This window comes from Echiichthys vipera, assembly GCF_963691815.1.
Source record: "Echiichthys vipera genome assembly, chromosome: 7".
Lineage (NCBI taxonomy): Eukaryota > Metazoa > Chordata > Actinopteri > Perciformes > Trachinidae > Echiichthys > Echiichthys vipera.
In genome coordinates this window covers 20,757,770-20,779,938 of record NC_139832.1, presented here as the reverse complement: position 1 = coordinate 20,779,938, position 22,169 = coordinate 20,757,770, and the positions used below count along the sequence as shown (strand labels likewise).

The window sequence follows — 22,169 nt, the reverse complement described above, 5'->3', positions numbered from 1 at the left end:
TGTTTAACCGCCCACCTTAAGGGAATCCAGCAAGACAGACTGGTTTGTTTTTTTTTTGTTTTTTTTTATTTGTATTCATTTTAATGATGTGGAGGCAGTTACATGTTACAACCTTCAGTGTATCAAGGTGAATAATAAAAATGTGTCCTGTAATAGGTATTCAGACGTTGTAAAGCCACGGGGTCCATGTTGGACACTGTAGATGCCAGCTCAATGCTCTGCAGACTGGAAATGGAGGGTAAGATATGGGCTGATATGGGAGTTCACAAAGTAGCTCTGGCAATGTAATTACTGTCTGCATTGAGGAAATTGCAGAGGGAGTTTTATTTTATGGTCCATCTATCACATACGATATCTTGAACTCTACTTATCAGAGTTTGATTAATATTCTGGAAATGATGCGTGGCATTTCTTACACCGATTGGCCTGATGCAGGTGCTGCAACATTTGTCAATGTGTTGCTAATTGGCTGAAGGGCGACTACAACGTCTAATTTTAGGTAATTTAAGATAGCACGGTCTTAAAATACAACTGCTAATGAGGTGAGATAATCTCAATTATCATACTTCATTAATCTGAAATTAAAGGTGCCTGTGTTGCAATTTGCAGAACATCTGACAACTTTTTTAATTCTTTAGCGCTTTATGCAGCCTTCAAGCCATATTTGTGTTGGTGTATGTGTGCAGGTGTGTGTGTAAAGGACCGCTGGCGAGAACTGCTACAGGTAACGGAGCCTCACACTGATGATCACGTGACCTTGTTTAACGACCTCCACTTCCTCATGGTGTCTCTGGGAGCTAAAGAGAGCAGGACTTCTCAGCGTCTGCTGGAGGGCCTCCAGGAATTGGCAAAGTAAGTTCCGCACCATTTCCTCTCTTCACTGGACACCTCAACACTCTGTCAGCCTTACATAAGAGCCACACAGGCCTTATGTAAAACGGAGACAGAAACAAGCCTGAGCGTAGGATGGAGGATGCAGTCAGATAGAGAATTCAGAGTTGCACTCCATCTCAGAGACCGGGGTCTTCCCTCTGTAGCAGATGCTGCCTCTATGGAGTTTTGTGGTTTACAGTGAATTCTGGCATCTCGACCATGAACATCCTGTGCTCTCCATTTTGTCCGGCATACAACCCACAGAAAAGCTGCCACTTAAAACCAGTTTTTTAAATTGTCGTGTTTTCCAGTGTTATGTAATATAACGCAAGTCACAAGGGTTTGGGAATGATGCACCTTCAGGGGGAAGGCAGCTTTGTATTCCCAAGAAAGAAACAGAAGTGTTCTTTTCAGCAGCTGTACTTTGAATTGTGATGTAAGACGTGAGGACACGTTTGAGCTTTGCATTCATTTAATTTCATCACTTGCATATATACTGTGTCACTTGTATTACCTTGGTTTGGAAGGCTTGAACAGCTTTACATAATCTATATAATATCATTTCACATACTTCCTTTACAATCAGGCAGTGGCTCAAAGCATTAGCTAATCCAAGAAAGCCCCACAACACCATGGAGTCTTTGGCCTTCTAGTGAAGTGAATCCTGCTCAGATGTTTATGTCTTTCACAGGGCAGTAGAGTAATACTCTAATACCCCTTGTCAGTCTGTAATAGAAATAAACCAACCTGGAGCTTTTTCTGTAAATTTTTGTTTTTTGATGTAAATGTTTTTTTAAATCAAGGAGATTACATGTGTTTGTTTTCATCATCCGTTGCTATCATTTCATTGAACTTAGTTTCCTCTATAAAAATTACAGGAATATTTAGTTGTGGGAAGTTGCCTGTAAACCCTAGCTTTTATCTCCATAGCCCCTTATTGTTTAAAAGGTAGTTTGTGAAAATCCTGTTATTTAAACATTCATAGTGAATTATAACGCTTTAGTATAACTACACTCATAAACACACAAAATGTTTTCTGATGCACCTGATCAGCAGTTATAAAATATTATAGATGTGACTTATAATGATTTCTAAGTTCAAGTGTCTCATGGATGCTCCTGGCTTGACTAGTTATGAACTAGAGGTTGACTGACTACCTTTACTCACCTCAGCAATCAGCTTTAGGAAGGACTTGTGCTATAATAATTCCATGCAGTATCATGAGTTATGATTTTATGTATTAAATAAAGTGTCGTTCACATTGATGCATCTATAATAATGCATATTTTATAATGTTATGATAACATTTCATTACTGGTGATAAATAGAGTATAATGCATTTGCTTGCATTTGAAATAGTCTATGCTGCATCATAAGTGATTCTTTTTTGAGACGTTAAAATGCGGACATGTAATTTCACATACTCTATGTCCTTACTACAGCTGATTGTTGAGGTGTGTATAGGTGAGTATAAGTAGTCATAATGTATTATAAGCCCCATTAGTCAACCTCTAGTCAACTAGTCAAGAGCATCCATAAGTCACTTGAACATATAAATCATTATATGTCACATCCATAATTTTTTATTATACATGTTGATACAGTGCATCAGGAAGCATAACGTGTACTCATGAGTGTAGACATCACAAGGCAATATGAATGCATTATAATTTGATATGAGTGCCCCCATAATGCACTAGATGTGGTCTCTAGCTAGTTTTACCAGGAGGGATGAATTTCCTTTCCTCATTAGAAAAACAGTCATGTGGGTGGTACTGGTACAGTATATGATGAAAAATATTAAATATACCAAGAAATGTATTTTTTAACATTATAAACCACTCCTTTCCTTCACAGAGAGACAGGGGAAAATCAGCAACATCAGCTGGCAAAGACTATAGGTATAGCAATGTGCCAGGCCATGATGGAGTATGACCAGGGCAACTACAATAGAACGGTGGAGCTACTGCACCCTTTACGCTACCGCATGGTTCATATAGGTGGCAGTGATGCACAGGTAAATCCTTTACTGTGATAAACTTAAAGCAAACAAGAAAAAATCAAAGTCCAAACTAAACCTCTTTTCACAGAAGAAAAGCGTACAGCCTTGAGGCTTCAGTTTTTTTACTAGATATCATTGATGATACTGTGTACTTCTTGAGTAAAACAGAAATCTCTGTTGTTGTGAAACAGGCCAGAGGTGAAGAACACTCTGCATAAGAGCCATGAATGTACTACATAGTGTGAGAATGTGGAGCAGTGTATGAATAATGAATCTGTGATGGATGCTGATGGACTTCGTGCATTTTATGTTCTTTGTGTTGAGAAAACCGTTCCCCAAGGTCCAACAGTATACAGTACATACAGTATAAGCACAAAAGGGCAGAAAGATTCTATATGGCGTGTTGGAGCAGCATTGTGTTTACTAATGGGTTTGTCCAATGTTGTTCACAGAGGGATGTTTTCAATCAACTGCTTATTCATGCAGCCATGAAATCGGAGAACAAGCACCATCAGAAACTAGGAAGGTAATGCACAGCAGGGGTGTCAGGCCAAACAGAATGCTTCAATCTTCTTCAACTTCAGTGTTGTGCATCTTTGCATCCATGTTTGTATGTCAAAGTCTGCTGAGGGATTACAGGAGAAAAAAGAAAGATCTTGCACTATGTGAAGTACTGGATTTCATCATGATGCAGTATAGTTGCCATTGGGGCTGCTGTCCACTTGAGGTTTCTTTAGTTACTGTCCATATAGAACACAAGCTGGATGCTCGGGTTATGTAAACAACATCTTTTTTTCTCTACACCATGTTATACTTTCATTATTGATCAGTTTAGCCTCTCAGCTTGTCTCTCTAAATATGTGTTCATATCTTTGTACTGTTCTGCGTTGTGCTGAATTCCTGCAGATGTCTTCTGGTGGAGCGCGATGCCACAAAGCCGAACTCCCCTCTGACGGATCGTCTGATGCAAAGAGCCCTGTCTCTTCACAACTAGACTGATTGCAAGGTGTGCGTAGAAGTTCCCATGCAGAAAACATCAAGCAACACCATAATATGATGTGCCAGTGTTTGGCTTTAGGAGACTTGGTACTATTATCAAAACATCTGAAACTTTTCTATACAGCTTTAATTTCAATGTAGACTTGGATCTTTTAATATATTAAACACAGTAATGTTAAACAAATAGCTTTAAATCACAACATGATTCTTTTCACTAACAAAACTGACACATCTAATAAATAGCACTATAACTTTCTTCTATTGAATTTTATTAGCAAACATCACATTTAAATATGAATACTTTTCAGAAATAAAATCCTCATGTCAAGATTAATACAAAACCATGTTCAAAATCAATAAATATACACTTTGCACTTTGCATTTGATGACTACCTGAATCTTCCGCCAAACTTCTATGCCCATGGGCAATAGCACATTAAGAATGTGTACTCAGATGTCGCAGTAATACAGTAGCAGTAAAAAAGATGCCCTTGCACATGTCAGATGAGCTGAGCAGAGTACTGTAAGTCCTTTTCTTCCCTCTTCTCCCCTGCGCCGGCCCACTCTCACAACACTGAGGTAATCTCATCTTGGATCTGAGAGATCAGGATCTGGGACAGCACGATGCCTGCAATCTAGAGGACAGCAGCAGCCACTTTAGATTATGGAACAGAATCTCTGTAACCGTACAGCCTGTGCCGAGCTTCTTAAGGTCCCTTGTGCTGATTTGCCACAGGGAGCAAATGTTTGAAAATGAGATAAGACTTTTTGGATCGTGTCTCTTGAAGTTACTATATAGTCATATTAACATGAGTATAACACTTTATACGTATTGTAGGGGTGTGCGTTATATCGTCTACGATGGTATTTTACTTGTTTTAAGGATATGTGAAATCACAATATTGAGTATGTCCCTCATTTTACAAAAAACAATCAAAACATGCCTTTTTGAGACGTGTTTTGATTGTTGATTGTTGATCTGGTGTTGCTAGATTAGACTGTTCTCAGCCAAAATATTTGGGTGGTTTTGTCGTAGGGTTTTGTGTGTGTCTGGCCTGGAAATGTGATCTCAGTTTGACAACCCTGACTGCGGCGCATGTGCATTGAGAACAAATGCCGTGTTCACGCATTTGTTCAACAAAAAAAAAATAAGGTAACGTAGCTGCATTTATGGCTGAGGTTAAACATGAGAAAACAAACAGCGCCAGGAGACAAAACACAAACTCTACCATTCTCGGAATTGACGTTGTAAGATTTAATCGCTTAATGTGGATCATCTTCACTCACATGGGGGTGGATTGGCTTTAAAAAAAACAGATGTTGCTCAAAAGATCGTAATCTGCAAACTATGTTGGAAAGTGGTTGCTGTCAAAACAGCTCGACAACGAACTTGGTTCACCATCTGCAAATTAACCCCCGCACAGGATATGAAGAATATGAAAAGCTTCTTTAGTCAGCAGTCGATCACAACCGGCCTGCTAAGGTACCTGCAAGAAAAAACACTTTGGCAGCGTCTTTCAGCAAGGGAGTGCCTGCAATCTTTTATAAAGTAAATCCTATAAGACACTTTGAAATTGTTTACCTATACTTGCACGGCTTGATCTTAATTTTTGCACTGGTGATTTCATTGTTTTTGTATTGCACTTACTTGAATGACTTTTTTAATGAATTTTAAGTTAATAATTAGAATTGTTTTTCTTGAACAAGTTGTTTTTGTCAATCTAATATACTATTAACAAGAGCGAGCTAGTAAAAAAAGGCCTTTGATGCTTTTAGAAACACATTTTTGGGATGCAAAATATCGTCACTTATTGTTATCAGTGAAATACCCCAAATTATCGAGATAATGATTTTTGTAAACATCGCACACCCCTAACGTATTGCCTCCTATAGAGCTGATCAAAAATTGTTTCTCACAGCAAGAACACACATTCAGTGGCAACCGCAGCTTTTAACAGAGCTTTTCAATAATTAACAGTTTGATTTGTAATGCAGACAAATCCATTAATAGTGTTTAGTTTGGATGTGCAAGACAAAAAAGAGAACTTCATCATCAGATTTCCTGCACATCAAAGCAAATTGGGATACTAGTGCAATTGTTTTGACAGGACTCATGGGTAATTCACATGCCCCCCCCCCCCCCCCCCCCCACACACACACACACACACACACCTCATCTTTTGGGACCCGACTGCCAGATATGAGAGCTAGAGAGATAGATCAGGCTAAAGATCCAGTGGCAAAGCTGCATGCTGTGGTAGAATACAAAGAGACATCAGCTGATTCAGTTTGATAAGTGTACTAATTATTTAGAGGCAGCTTTTTGATAAGTGCTAATTAGATTTCATGGCAAATCTAACATATTGACTTATTAACAGTGCTTAATGCTGTGGGGTTGAGGTTTGTTGTCCAGTGGTGCTCAGTGAGAAGGAGGGACTCGTCAATAAGCTCCTTTCTCAGGCACACAATCTTACATTATCGCACGCAGACCCCTACCGCAATTGCACATTAACTTGAGCTTGTGTTCTAGGACAGTGTAATAAATTAATAATGTGCAGTTAAAAATTTATTTCCCCATCGTGCCTAGTTATTGCTGTCCAGGTATAACTCTCCATTTTAAATCAGTTCTTCTCGCAATGGTCTCACAGTAACCTTGGTTTCTTTTTGAATAAGAGTTTTTATTAGATTTTCTTTCTTCTGTGCAATGCCAAGGATTATTCTGTGAGAGGGAAGATTTTTGGAAACGCTCTAATTGATGTTTGTACGTGTGTTACGTTAAGTCTGCCTTAACGTAATGGCAGGACCTGTCAATATGTTAAACGCTACACGCTCAATCTGGTGAGCCTCCATTTGATGGCTACATTGACTTGTGTGTGTTTGAGCTTCTTTCAGACAAGAGGAGAGACATTTCAGACCAGAATTGTTTGAGGTTACCAATAGCAAATGACTGTTGCCAATTAGTGCACAGCCTGAATTAAAGGAATACTTCACCCTCTAAATGAATGTTTGTATATCAATTACTTACCGAGTGTTGCTGTGAAATTCATGAAGAAAACTTTGTTTTTGTCGCATGCCTCAACGGTGAAAGTCTGGATGCATTGACGTAATAGACATTTACCTTTAACATCATCAAACTATATCACATATATCATAACATCTGTTGCAAATACATTCATCAAAATACATGCATGCAACACGTTTTTGTTATGAATTCAAGGCAACACTCATTGAGTAATTGATAAACAAATAGTCATTTTGAGGGTGAAATATTCCTTTAAGTAAGTAAATGTATGTGTGGGGTTACCTGAGGCAAGGCCAGACCCAGGGCGAGAGCCCCCACCAGCAACAGATGAGACTCGATCCACATCACTGCTTTGTCCGCACAGCCCACCGGGTAGATAGACTTGTTTGCCTCCAGGTAGTTCTGGGTTTGAACCCCAAAACCACACATAGTATTGATCACTGTCTATAAGCCAGATGGACAAAGTTAAAGACAGACAGACAGAAAATGTGAGAGTACAGCAAGAGAGCAATATGTCCATTTGAAGTGACAAGAAAGGCTGTTCAGTCCCTGAAGTAGCCATGCAGTTACAGACTGTGAACAGCAGGTTGCAGCACTGCATTAGCTCCTTGAGTGTTAAATTAATTGATTTTTCAGCCATGTAGAAAAAGGTTACTGTGTTCTGTTTGCCGTGTAGCATGATGTATAATCAATATTAGTGATGGATCTACATGCACTCTTTAGTTTTCCCTCAACCTAGAAGGAATTGTCATTGGTGGCCTTGCTGCTGTGTGTCTGCACAGAGATTGGCCAAGCATTTTGTATGTGTCTTTGTGCGAATGCAAATGTGTGTGTTCATGCATACATGAGGACAGTTTTTACATATATACAGCTTGTGTGCCAGCATGCATCCTTATCTGCACACATTTCATTTGTTATGCATGTGCAGACGACGTGTGTTGATTCTGTGGCGACAAAATGTTATAAAACCTTAATGAAAATGGGCTTAAATTTTGAAATAGGTAAATCCCCACTGCAAGCACAGCTGAAAAGGTTGGTGATGTTGCTGTCTACTGCATATCAGGTCATTATATCCCAGTTGGTTAGCTTCAACTTGTGTCCACTCTTGAAGCAGTGGTCCTATTTTCTATACTTACACTTATATCCAATGTTTAAATAATGTTATTGGCGTTTGCCATTGTCAAGAAACTCTATGCTACATTTGAGCGTCCACACAGACAGACTCTTATTGTGTCTTTTCTAATTTATAGTTCATATGTGTCCTTGAAAACCTTGAAAGTTTGTGAAAATACACATTATTAGACATTGAAATTCACATTCATTGAAAGTGAATTTATATATTTTGTGCAAGAACAGAAATTGAAGTTATTTCAATATCTTTTTTTAATAGCAACCTCTGGGTGTAAAAAAATCCTTGAGAAGTCCTTGAATTTTATGTTCAAGGAGATTTGGAAACTAAAACTGTTTTCACCCCACCATGTGGCAACAACCGTGTAAACCAGCCTGTCAACCACCGTGACAACCACCATTTCAAGCTGCTCCTGTACAGCATGGTGAACTCTGGGTGGCAGAGAAAAAATCTGTGTTTGGGCACATGGGCATCAACCGCTTCATACCCATGCCAGCTTGGTCAAAACCCTCTGACGATGTCCAGAAGTTACCACACGGCGGTGTGAAAGCAGCTCAAGGTTCTCACAAAAGAGCAATTTTTAACTCTGATACAATAAAGTAAAAAAAAATGGTAATCGATATCTCTTTCAGTACCACAGCAAACAGAAAAACAATCCTTGATGATCTTTTTTTTGACAACCTTAGTGGGAATCAGTCGTTGCATGTGGGGTGAAGAGTTGCACAGCCCACTGCTCTTGTGATAATCGGGAAATTGACATTCCCATTTCATTTCACTTTATCCTTTCAGTCTGACATAGAATTCATGTTAACCCTCTTGGGAAAGGAGGTTGTTTTGTTCTGCCTTACCCAGCCTACATGAATCAAAGAAATGTGTTGATTTGAGAGTTGTTATCTCTGTAGGTCGACTTACCACAACTTGTACAGCTACCTTGATCTCATCCACACTTGTCACCATTTTTCTGTCACTATTTTTCATAAATGTAGCTACATAGTTAGCCACGTATAAAGATGATTTTCCTAGTCTTAATCCTGCCTAATAAGCTCTCACTGATCAATTGACTCTCAGCTGTCATCAACAGACTGAACAAATCTGAGAATGAGGGCAGCAACTCTGAGGTCTGAGATCAGGATAATGCTCTTTGCCTGTTAAAAATGCAGGTTGCATATCTGTTCAGAGGCTATTACTTTCCTGTAGACTGCAAGCATCAGAATATCAACATTTGCATCTTATCTTTCAAAGCATCTTAACATCTCACTGATGTTACTCATAGTAACCTAATTTAAAGGTGTTAGGTAAGTTTCTTGCCTATAAGTGGTGAAGGTTAAACTCTAGATGTAGGTCCAGAAGTCTGAAACTTGTACACACTGTGTCTTTGATGACTGATACATAGGGTTGGGTATTGTGTTTTTGTTTCTTTTCTTGATATCGGTGCGAAAACAAGTCAGTGACATTAAAGAATGGCTTTTTTAATTCTCTATATTAGCCTATTATTATTATAATATATATATAATTGCTCCAAGGTAAGGCAGCTGCTATCCCTTTCATACAACTATGAATGATTGGGTTTGACGCAAATGAACACATTAATCTCCTATAAATTCTTCTCAATAAAAGTTTCCCGGTACTTTATTTTAAAGCTTTATTGTGAAGCGGTGAAATCAGGAAATGTCTCGTTTCCATCAGCAGTAACTTTACACCAAGCCCCCACCACAGAGACTTCCTGGTTGATCCAATACGGAAGTGCCAAAAACGGCAGTTCTCTGAGTGTCCACTGGGACTAGTTTGCATTGTCTGTATGTTTAAGTCATATCTCCATGACAACACCAAGGGGGGTGAATATTTCTGTACCAGGCTATTTTTTATTTCATTGGAGGTTAAAGTTTAATAATCATTAGGGGCGCAGCCTCTTGAGTGACAGCTTGCCACTGGCTCCCACTTCTCCTCGGAGGCTAGTTGTAAGAATTAGCAGACTAACTCCTTCATCTCGACCTGGACTTCATTCCTGTGGTGGTGTTACTATAAGATGGTTTGCTCTTCAATCAACTGTACCAACAGATGGTTTAGGAACACAGCGTGGTAGCTCTGTTATGCTAATTAAATAGCCGCATTTGCAATACAGCTTACTATGGATGGCACGTATATTAGATGCCAATCGGAGGACTGGGATGTCTTACAGTCTATGGACATGGTACTGTGTTAAATAGCAGTAGACTGAGACAGGAGTGCCTGCACTTGACTCGCGGAGCCGGTATACTCCCTTCCACCGCCCACCCCCTTTTTTGGTAAGAGGAAATGAGGCAGAGTTAAAGTTTGACAATATGGCGGCTCTTGGAGGTGAGTACGATTGGATCAAGTTGAGAGACTGGGCCTCGACGGAGAGATTACGTCCATTTTTTATACAGTATATGCTTTACACAGTCTGTAACACAGTCAGCTGAAAGAACACGCAACTGTTAAAATAAAGAAGATATCTTTAAGTACTAAACAGAGTAAACAAAACTTCAGACATAGAGATTCAGTTAGAAGCAATAAAAGTCCTGAGAAGGGCCCCAGTATGCCAGCCGCTGTCACTCAGCCCCGCAGGATTTTAAGTGGCACCGGAATTTGAGTTGTCATTCGGTTTGGTAGATACCGTTCATTTAGGAACCGTGTTTCGGTATCCAACCCTACTGATACATCTAAAGGTTTTTACACAGAGCACCTTGGAGTTCATTGAGTTTCTTCAAATTGCTCTGAAACCTCTCCTTTTATCTTACGAAGGACACTTAATGTCGTTCAATTTCGTCCAATCTCGTCTGAGTCTTCTTTGAAACAGTATTTTTAAGTTTAAACCATTAGCAGTTTTTTTATGAAGCTTTTTTATTTGTTTGTCCACGCAGTGTTTGTCAGGAGGCTACACAGAAAAGCACCCACCTCTCCAGGAACAGGAGTGCAGCAGGAGTAAGGCACAGCACAGCGCTCAGCGCTGGGGTTGTCATATGTACAATTAAAGTACAGGTTCCAAGACCAGTCTGTGTAGTTGTTCCACCCACAGCATTTGAACTGAAAGAGAGAGAGAGAGAGCACAGCACAGGTTTATATTTAGAAACGTCTTGCTCAGAACTGTACATCTTGCCAGTCTGGGCTTCTCCCTTGGGGAAACCCTGGTTCGTGTTTACCAATGTGTGCAGATAGAAGAGGAATATCACACAAGGAGACCCGCTGAGTACAGGAAATGTATGTAACATGCATAGCCTTTCATGTGGAAATTCCTCACCAAGTCCAACATAACAAACATAAGACGTACAGCTCTGTGGTCTCTGGTTGTGGTTTCCTGGTTTATTTCCCGAACATATCCAATAAACCACTTGCTGTGATCAATTTGGAAACTTGTGTGATGTGGATAGCTACAGACACAAACACATTCATCCTTAGCTAAGTTAAGTGGAATTGGACAGAGCACCTCTTTCTGGATGTAATCCATCAGGTTCTGCAGATCCAGGTCATCCCTGTAGTGCACAATGGCTTTCTTCACAAACTTTCCCAAAGCATCCTGTGTCTTAGAGAGGGGACATATGTGAGTTTGTATACAGAATAATAGCTTTTATAATCATTGTACATTATCAAAGCAGACATACACACACACACAGGCGCTGTGGCGCTCTTCCCATCTAGTGCATTAAATTGGTGGTTTGTGGGTTGGGTCAAGTTTGCATGATTGATTAACTGTGTGGATCAGCTCATGCACACAAGACGCTAAGTGTGTTATGTTTTGCTCCCAGAATGTCGGCTGCTATGCAGAAACGTATCTTGGGCATTAGGTTGCCTTTGCTTGGTTTAATGTGAAAGTTGCTATTGGTTGGTATTAGTGCCATAGCTTCATTAAACTACAAATGTCTCTTTAATCAAGCTCCTAACGTGCTCAGTAACATGGTAAATCATTTAAGGTTTAGTGGGTCTGTTAATTACCTGGGCTGCATCTATGGAGGATCGCAGGGTGCCTTTTTGTGAATTCTCCTTTGGACAGATGTGTAGAAATCCTAACACAACCATAGATACCTAACAGAACCACACATAGGTTTCTGAAAAGCCAAAATCAAGCTCAAAGTGGACAATGCCTGTTGGCTGTGGCTGTGGCCATCTTGGCAGTACTTGACTCCACCACACTCTCGGCTAATCCCAAAATGGGCAAAGAGATGAAGCATGGATGAAGTTGAGGTGGGCCAAATAAAGCCTGCAGTCTATGCTTGGTGCAGACACCCAACTGTCACTCAAAGTGGCAACACCCTTAATGCATAACTTTAAACCTTGATATAATTTAAACTATGGTGATTGACTCGTTTTCGGAGCCAGCCTCAAGTGGCCACTTGAGGAAATGCAGTTTTTAGAACTTCTCCGTTGGCATCATTTTTCATCTCAAAGATCAAAATGGATCAAATCTAGGATAATTTCAAATCAAAGTTAAAACGTCTCTCCTGAATGATCAGGGGTGTCTTCACTTTTACCTTTTTTGTAAGTTGCACATACGGTATTTATGTTGCATTGCACTGCAAAATATTTTTTTCTATAAAAGGCCATTAAGTGACACATTTTACAAATTAGCTTTTAGGCTATAAATGCTATGATATAACTGCAAAACTCTCTTCATTGAATAGTCCATGCTCATGTATCTGCCCATGTAAAAATAAACATAAATGATAATAATAATAATAATAATAATAGATGTCTGTGGGGGACTCAGAACATCTTCTTGTTTGCATTGTTGCAGCATCCTGTGGGACGTGTGTATGTATCTCAACAAGAAAGCAGCAGAGCAGGAACTACTGTGATGGCTGGGGGAGTGAAACATAATGATAATAAAATCATTCATGCCTTTGAGATCAATGTTCATGATGCATTGTAAATATAGAGTGCGCATACAGGTTTTATGCTATTTCAGCTGCAGTAAATAATTGCTTGAGTTGCCCATTTGTTATTATAAATTGGTAATTTTCATCAGCTCCACTTGAGCTGAATAAACATAACCCAGATGAAATATAAACTAAACACATTTAATTGTTTGAATAATCAACATGAGGTTGATTCAGTCATTAAAACTGTGTGCCTCTTATATTGTTAGCCTTCATTATCCATGATATTGCTTTTAGCCTATTAGTTGTTTTATTGCAAAAGGGTGTACAGGTTGTTACGTGACTTAGAAACGATACAACCCCCGTCTTTCATGGTTGTCTATACCAGCCTGTGGACTAACTTCCATGTAAGGATGTGACGTTTTGCACACAGCAAGGATGGACCTAAGCTTAAGGCACAGCATGCGTGGTGGTTGTACAACAAAACCCTTTTCCCTCGGTGCTGATGAAAATCATAGGGGAAAACACTGAAGTGAAACATATCGTGGTTTTAGCTGCTAATGTTAGCTTGCTCGCTTGCTAATGTGGCCAAATTGCTAACTAGCTGACGTGGTAAAATATTGCCTTGAGTGGATGGGGTCAGCTAATTCATGCAGACTCCCAGGGCTCGTCTGGCTGGCGTGCTTATTGCAAATTACCTTATCAGCAAATGTTACGATACAACCAATGCCAGATCCATGCAGGTTATTAAGTTACAGCTAGCTGGCTAACTCGGCTGCACGGCGCTGGCTGATGAAGTGATTTGCAAACAGCAAGCAAGCATTATTGTAAATATGATTGTAACTTATTTCACAACATAATACCAACATGGTCAATTATGTGCATTCTCACTGTTTTACAGCTGGTACTCGCTCACGGCTATGGAGTGTGCAAGCACTAATGTAATGGCCACTGGTGGCGCTAATAACAAAGGTTTTCTGAAAGCTATACAGAGAACCTTTAATGCAAATCACCGTCCTAAAATTCTGAAAACAAGTAGGGCCATGGTTATATAGACTGAGTTCAGATGTAACAAATGCTAATAAGAGCACTGTATGCTAATGAACCACTGAACTTAAATATTTCATTAAGCTTGAAATGAACTTCTGTGAGTGGTTTGCTAAAGGCTCTCTGAATTGTACTTATTATAGCCAGCAATAGAACAGGTTCTGTTGATACAGTAAATACTATGAGCTATATCAAAATAGCCCCAAATTTTTATCCTGAAGTAGTTTTACTAAATTGTGTTAGGGTTTTTACGGCGTATCTGTCTTTCCACTATAATACCCAACCCAGTATGCTTGTGGGCTCACTGTCACACCTCCCCGTGTCATTAGTGGCAAAGCCTCCTTCAAGGGATCTGTTGAAATGGAACATTTGGTTCCACTTTGAAGTGTCGAAGCATTTGAATCATTTAGCGAGGAAAGATGCTGGAAGGGATGTTAAACTGCTCTGTTTAGCAGCAGGCAGTCCAAGCACTGACAGAGAACACAAGTGAGAGGAGAGGTATCACCAGGCACCACGCCACACACTGATGTCAGAGAACATTGCCACTGCTGGCTGTTGTGTTTTTATTCTCACTGGAGCCATAATGGGATGTTGCTATAGGAGATAAGTGTATGCTTGACTATTCATTTCTAAATGGTAGAATCCCCCATACCAATATGTGTTTATTCTTTGGCCTACCTCTAAACATTTTTTTTCTTTCTTAAGACTGTATAATTGTACCTCTGGAGGTTTGTGAAAGTCATTCAGCTGGAACATTCTGTGATGCAGTATCACTTTTTGTGTCCCAATTCCATGCTATTACATGATGCACTATTTACATATTGCTGTGGTGCACTGTTTATGTAGTAAGTGCACAACAAATCAACAAACTTTACTGCTTTATGCTAACAGGAAATAGTACGGTACAGTGTAAACTTCACATATCATTCTTATTTTTTTTGTTTCTGAGATATTGCAGTAGCTGTCTTTCCACTGTCTACAATTTAATTGACGCTTTTTAAGCATTTGTGTGTAGCTCCCTTCATTTACTTTTGGCATTGTATTGTTGGACAATAGTGCGCTGGAATTTAGTCACTCTCCCAGTATATACAAGTATATGTTCAAGAAATTCTCAGAATTACTATGTAGTACAAGTATGAAATTGGGACACAAACATGCAACCTGTTCCAACTATGACGCGTCACAGCCTAGTATTAATTTGTCACAACTAATACGAGGCTGTGAGAACCACTGTGGGAATCACTTCTGATTTGAGTGAGTGTCAATAGATCCTTTCACACAGCTTGTGTAATGCAGGGCTGTCGCGCCTTTATTACACCCTGTCATTATTACACAAAGAGGGAATGGGGGTACAGAGTTGTTGTTGGCAGTGAAAGAAGTCAAAGAGCTGCAATAGCGTCGAACAAATGTCTGCAGTGCATCACACAGTAGTGATGGCCGAATGCTTGGTTGATTAACTGTGTGGATCAGCTCACGCACACAAGACGCTGAGTGTGCTGTGTTTTGCTTCCAGAATGCCGGCTTCTATGTGGAAATGTACCTTGGGCATAAGGTTGCCTTCGCTTGGTTAAATGTGAAAGCGGCTATTGGTTATTATTGTCATAGCATTGGCCATACTTTTGCTTATATTCCTTGCCAGAGTTATTCAAATCTCAAAAGAAATCATCATATACTGTCAACAGTTTTCTTTGGTGATAAAACCCAAAGTACGTAAACACACTGTACAGTCGGTGAAAGATGTAAATGATGTTAATAACAGACACTATAGGTAGTAATAGTACATTTTGCCTTCATTTTCCTCCACCAAATAAGTCTGGCTAAACTGAAGATCTGATCTTCTCACTGTTTGTGCTTCTTTCCTCGTCTTTGGGTTCTGTTCTGTTCTTATTTCACATAGGAATGATGACCAAAGCTATGAAAATAAGAGCCAGGCTGTAACAAATTAGAATTATCGTTAATTATTGTCACCCTCTTAAAATAATGGCCTATGTAATATTTTCAAGTTTTTCAAAAAACTGAACCAAATAAAGTATATGATATTTATTAATAATTTTACGAAAAGGTCATGAGAATAGATGACTATTGACATACAAATAGTGCTTTCAGTCAATTATGTAACATGAGCGGATAAGATCACAATTTATGAACATGCCTTTGTGACTTACGCAATTTTGACTTGCTCTGGAGTGAGTGACTTAGGCAAACCACTGCTCTTCTTTTTTTCCTACTACTGTGACAGACCATCACTTACCAATAGGGAACGAGTCCTGCCGGCAACAGCTTCACTAGATAGATTGAATTTCTTTCTTTTTAAAGCGAACGCCATCTTGAAAAGCTTATAAAATTGCCCAAGTCACTCACATAAATCAGCTTTATTCACACTTTTGACACAGGTCATTATACTACAGGGGTGAGATTGCATGATCTGTTCACCTGAGGATGTAAGTGATTTTACCAGAGGTGGCCGACATCATCAAGAGCTGACTTGAGCTTACTGGCAAAAAAATGATTTTGTCAAAAAAAAAAAATGGCTTAGGATGTTATTTTAAGAAGGTGACGTTATGTTAAATAAGTATTTTCCAGTCATGACAGTTTAAGTCAGTGCATCCTGGAGAGAATTAGTATGCTCTCCTCTCTTTTCTGGCTACAAAAGAAACCTGAAACTCACTTTTTCAGGGCTTGTAGACAGCGACACAAACACTCATTTCCACTGTAGAACTGGTGTAAATGTGTTTTGCTTTCTGTGTATGCTGTGTGGTTCAAGACATTCTCCCTGTGGGCTCAGAGGGGCCATTTGGGTTCAGATGCTATGCCTCATTAAGTTTTATACACTGTAGTTTACAAATGCACAGAATGTCCAAAAGCTCGGAAAGAATACACTTAATCAATCGAGCTCGGGGGCTTCCGTGGTCGATGGTGGTGTCACTGCGGAAGAGAACTGGAGACCAAATGTCACCTTATAGTGTATTTATATCATAGAATAACTAGTGCACAGAATTTTCAGTATACGTAGAGATGAGTACCTGATCGGAGTAGAAGAAGCCCAGAACTGCTATGGCCAGCTGAGTGAGGAAGACCAATGTCAGGCTGAAGGAGAACTAAAAAGAACAAAAATATATTTAAAATAGTCTGACTAAGACAGATTCATAACTGTCAGATTTGTTGTTACACTTGAGATGTACGACTTGGCTTTGGATTAAATATAATTTGAACTACCGTATCGGAAGCAAAGCACAGCACCAGTATTAGTAATGTGTCTGTTATGTCTATTATTACTGTCTTGAGGAGGCGAATGTTCTCTCGGAGGGCTCCGATGCAACCGCAGAAAGTGATGAAGAACATGACCACCCCCACCACAATTAAGATGACAGCTGGGTCGATAAGGAATGTGTCCCGCACCGTGTCTGGCAAAGAGACAGGAACAAGCCCTGTTTAGATATTTCCCCTACTCTTTTCCTACCTTTACTTCTATTTCTGCCTGCTTTTATTCATTTTTTTTCAAACCTAATCAAATTCATTCCCTCCCCCACAACATTTTTTTTGTTTTCCCATCCTCCCTTCTTACACTGAATACCTTAATTCTTTTAAAATATCAATGATCTGGTTGTGGATCTGTGGATTATACAGGGTGCAGAGGCGTAATCAGTGGGATGAGCCCAGGTTAATCCTTTTTGTTGTCCATCTACTGCATATTACAAATTAAATGTGAAAATGATGACACAGGGTAAAATAAGGATACAGCTAAAATTCAACCCACTAAACATAAGTTATTGTTTCATGGCAGGGTGGCTCAACAGGTCACACCAGCACAGCTCAAGAAACTGCAATGTACAAAAGACGAAAAGTTTATCACAGGAGATAAATGGACATAACTAAAAATGTTGAAACAGAATCACTTTCTATATTCATGTGTGTACCTGTGGCTTTCTGGACTTTAGCATACACCCCGATAGCAACAATCAACAAGGAGAAAACCTGGGAAAAGAAAGGAAAATTGTAAACCATTGAGCAGATTACTTATTTTCATTTTCTCTTATGGTTACTCACATTTTGCTTAAAAAATGCTGCAACACTTCAAAAATTCTTTAAAAAAAATCAGAATTGCAATAATTTTTGGTCATGATTATTTATCACTATTACTCATTGACTATGGACACATCTTGCCTGTACTGAACTTTTTTAACAGTACTTTTTCTTGATTTCTTATATACAATTCAGCTGAAAAAAGCATGATAAAATAGATAAATAAAATAAATGATATATACATATATATAAACACTTAAATTAATAATATAAATATGTGGGAAAATGAAGAAGATTAAAATAAATAAGATCATATCTTTCAATAACTCTTGGAAACCAAAATCGTATTTAAGAATAAAATGGATAAATCGCCAAGCCCTCATATTAAAAAATATAAATTTTGAATTCAAACACATCATTACAGTTTGATCAGTTAAAATCATAGCATCTTTTTATAGGAGTTGCCCATGAGTCAAATATCATTGTCCATCGTGAAGTTTCCCTGTGGTCATCTTCATATGCCAATCAGGTAGACATCACCCAGCCCCTATTGTGTAGTATAGTGAAAACTTGTTGCAAGGATAGTATGGTCCTTTGTGCTGAACAGAGTCTCTTTGCTCTATCAACCAGGACAGGTGTTATCAGATAAGCAACAATGAGCCTTTCCTCAGGTGCTGAGTATGCAGAGCACCTGTAGTCGTGGCAACAGCCCCAGTTTATGTGTTTACGATGAACAGACAGATTGATGTCAGCGGGAAAGAAATAAAACATATGGAGTTCGGATTTAATTATCGGAATTTGGAGGCTGTTAATGTAGAACATCGAAGTGGAGAATTTGTTTTTCAGACAAACAGAACTTATTTTTTCAGGTTTTACATGAGAGTATTTCTGTATGAATCACCCTGTCGAGTAGAACTTTATTTCTCAGAATTGTTTTATGGCTTGTTTTTCGCCTGGGCAAGACAACAAACACCATATTGCCCCTGATGGTTGTCCTGCACCTTGCATGGTAGCTTAGGGGGAAGGGGGCTGAATGAGAGACTAAAATTGCATTGGATAAAAGCAGCAAACAATTTTATAAATGTTGATGATAAGCAAAACTGATCTCTTCTCTATTTGGATCTATTGTTGAGTGACAGTTCTGTAGCCCTCACTGTTACATGAAATCAGTGAAAATGTCACTTCTATTATAATGAACAATCTTGCTTGCAACTACATTATTATATTTTGTATATTGTTTATTATGTGTGTAATAAACACTATACAATATACACACATAATAAGCTGTGTGTGTGTGTGTGTGTGTGTGTGTGTGTGTGTGTGTGTGTGTGTGTGTGTGTGTGTGTGTGTGTGTGTGTGTGTGTGTGTGTGTGTGTGTGTGTGTGTGTGTGTGTGTGTGTGTGTGTGTGTGTGTGTGTGTGTGTGTGTGTGTGTGTGTGTGTGTGTGTGTGTGTGTGTGTGTGTGTGTGTGTGTCAAATTACAGTTGCAAAGAAAGCTCCTACTGTATTAAATATGAAACACAGAAGAAGCAGCCCACAACATGCATACATTGGATGAGGGGAAGAATACCTCTTTTTAATGAGGTCTCCAAACAGCAACAGCATCCAGGCACAGACAGCTGTGTGTGTGTGTGTGTGTGTGTGTGGTGTGTACTCTAAGTAATGACGTTGCTTTAAGATAAGTTATAAAGCTGCTGAGGATGTGAACTCCCCTAAAATAAGCTACTCAAAAAAACAAGGTGGAAAGTAGGTGGAATTAGAGCTTCCTGTTGATTGCATTGTCAACACTAATTTCCCTCCTGTCCTCCATTGTTTTTCTCACCTTGAATAACAATCTGCATGGCTTGGCTTTCATTTCCAGCCTCCAGATTCACAGACAGTCTCTTGATTTGTCATTGTGTATGTGTCAGTGTGTGCCTGTTTGTCTACAGAATGCCTTTTGTTCAGCCTGTAAAAATATGGATTTGCTTGTTTCTGCGTAAAAAGCCTCTTTTGGATCCCTAGATGTCATGAGGTTCTTAGCACATGGCATAATTTGCTATGAAAGATGTGTCATATTTATTTGGTAGCCTTTCACGTCCAACCCAAATGTTTTTATGTGCTCTGGAGAAGTAAATTGTTTGTTTTGAAATGGTGTGTAGGGTTTTATCTCCCTCACATTTTTTAATCAATAATCCGACTCGACAGGACAATAGCTGACAAAACACAAGACATCGATGAGGCACTTTTGTCTGTGGAACGACATGGTTTGTAACATTTTTAAGCACAGTTTGTTCGAAGGATATTTTTTGTTGTGTAGGAGTGTGTGCACCTGCAGCTCCATTTGTCAGTTGGACACTGTGTGAATACGGGTGGCAGCGTGCATTTGCAACAGGAGACACACACACAGGCACAGACACTGAATAAATTCCAGCTCTGTTTTTAGGCTTTTCAAAGGGATGAATCAGGCCTCTCCTGGCGGATAGTGTGCTGAGGTGAAAGCCAGCTGAACTGCGCTGTGGGGACACGGGGACAAAGACCTGATGGATTAGGGTTGCAGCATTCTGAGCCTGTGCCTGATAAACAAAGTCAACACACCATGTGGCTGCTGGGGCAGCAGTTAGTGCTGATTGGCTCTAAACATAGAAATAATGGTACAGTGTTTGCCCCTTGATGTGTTGGTGTAGGATTGGATAAACAGGGATATGATGTAGGTGTAGGGACTTTATTGAACTACACATGTGATCCTTGTGCTGGATGTAGTAATGTTGTAGTGAAGTGCGTGTGTGTATGTGGAATGGCACACATATGGTTTAAGGGATGATTAAGTGGCTGCAGCACTGTGTCTCCTACTGTATATATTTCTCTTTTCTCTCCTAGCCTCTTAGTTACATTAACAACCAGCAGTGGAGCAGTGGAGCTTTTATAATTCTACACTTTGCACTCTTGGTACATATTGTACATTTACTCAACAGCTTTACCACACCTGTCATATCCCCAATGTGTTCATGACAACAACTTATAAGTTATTTAACACAATTAATTATATTAATGTTGATATAATGAATTAATTAATTATAATTATAACAATTGAACTGTCAATGTCTTGGTGAGTTTGGTCGTATTTATTCTAGTCTCACTTATAGTAGGAGAAGTTTTATGTTTCAACCATTTATTCACTTATTTTAGCTGATTATTAATTGTTAGATTAATTTGTGACCTTTTATCAATTACTCAAAGCCATCTATTTTAACCATTCATCCAATGCTTATACATTGCTTTTAGCTATCTATACATTTAAAAATGCTTTAAACTATGAATAAAGCTAAAAGTCATGGATTAACAGTTTAAATTATAACCTTTTAGAGATTTTAACCATTTATTCATTCCGTTTGGCTAAATTTCAACTGTTTATTACTCATAGTTAGTTCAGTTTTGGCTAACTACATAGACATGTCTCTGCCTTTTTGCCAACAACTACTTGACCTTTTTTTCAAATTTGCTAAGTTACTCCACAATCTCTCCACATAATCCCTGGCAACTGCCAATGTACATGAGTAAGTGCCCCTGGTTGGTAATCACTGCTATAATATAACACACTTAACATGTGTGCAGTCATGTAAAACAATGCAGCCTTCTATACATTCAGCAGTGGCTTTCAAGTAACGGTATGTGAGAGAAAATGTATAGAAACATTCAGATACAGACTAATAGTAGGCTTATACTGTTGCCTGGTGTTTTGTAGTATGAGTCAGTGCGCAACTGATTTGATAAGAATACACCACTCAACATTTGCTACAATGATGTATTGGCAATCTCAGTGTCCACATATAATTCTAGTAGACTCAAACTAGGTAGCAGTGGGATGGCTGAGTGCTCCTGCTGTTTGCAGCTTTGGATACTATGCATTTTATTTGGTCATTAATTATTTCTAAGCTTTTTTTCCTGCCTTTTTTAGTTTGGCCTAATTTTCTAGCAGATCTGACTTTTGGGGAATTCTACAACTCCCTTATTTGTATGCTGGCGAGTATTAAGAATACATAGCGTCCAGGGACACCGTAACAGCTGTGTTTTTGTCAGTACTAATCCTTCAGCGGGGCAACTCTACTCACCCAAAATAAGAAGCTGAAGAAGAAGAGAAAATATCTGATCCAGGGGTTGACGAAGGAGAACGTCTCGGCTCGATTCAGATTCTGTTTCCTGTCCATTGTTTGTGGGTGTTTTACAGTCACGTAGCTACGGTGAGTTTTACTTCAAAACAGT

At 39.1% G+C, this 22,169-nt stretch overlaps 2 protein-coding genes across 2 annotated transcripts in view; one reads left to right on the top strand and one right to left on the bottom strand.

The window, feature by feature from the left end:
- Positions 1-3,917, top strand: part of ttc38 (tetratricopeptide repeat domain 38) — an 11,452-nt gene extending 7,535 nt beyond the window's left edge. Inside the window, exons 10-14 of the mRNA XM_083916769.1 lie at positions 157-238; positions 687-852; positions 2,731-2,890; positions 3,328-3,401; positions 3,782-3,917. Coding sequence (XP_083772895.1) covers positions 157-238; positions 687-852; positions 2,731-2,890; positions 3,328-3,401; positions 3,782-3,869 — 570 coding nt within the window. The 3' untranslated portion in view covers positions 3,870-3,917. The remainder of the gene's footprint in view (positions 1-156; positions 239-686; positions 853-2,730; positions 2,891-3,327; positions 3,402-3,781) is intronic.
- On the bottom strand, positions 3,421-22,169 carry tspan33b (tetraspanin 33b). The gene is made up of 8 exons (XM_083916770.1): positions 22,019-22,169; positions 17,822-17,879; positions 17,181-17,308; positions 16,928-17,002; positions 11,471-11,566; positions 10,942-11,070; positions 7,179-7,340; positions 3,421-4,509 (listed from the first exon to the last, which is right to left on the bottom strand). The coding sequence occupies exons 1-8, from the start codon at positions 22,112-22,114 to the stop codon at positions 4,441-4,443; spliced, it is 813 nt and encodes a 270-aa protein (XP_083772896.1). The 5' UTR covers positions 22,115-22,169; the 3' UTR covers positions 3,421-4,440.

Excerpts from the sequence above, each read along its gene's own strand:
- tspan33b (XM_083916770.1), bottom strand. The coding sequence starts at position 22,114 with ATGGACAGGAAACAGAATCTGAATCGAGCCGAGACGTTCTCCTTCGTC. Across the intron at positions 7,341-10,941 it reads GCACTCCTGTTCCTGGAGAG|ACAGTGATCAATACTATGTG; the intron begins GTGGGTGCTTTT and ends TCTGGCTTATAG. Across the intron at positions 4,510-7,178 it reads TGGGTCTGGCCTTGCCTCAG|ATTGCAGGCATCGTGCTGTC; the intron begins GTAACCCCACAC and ends GCTGTCCTCTAG.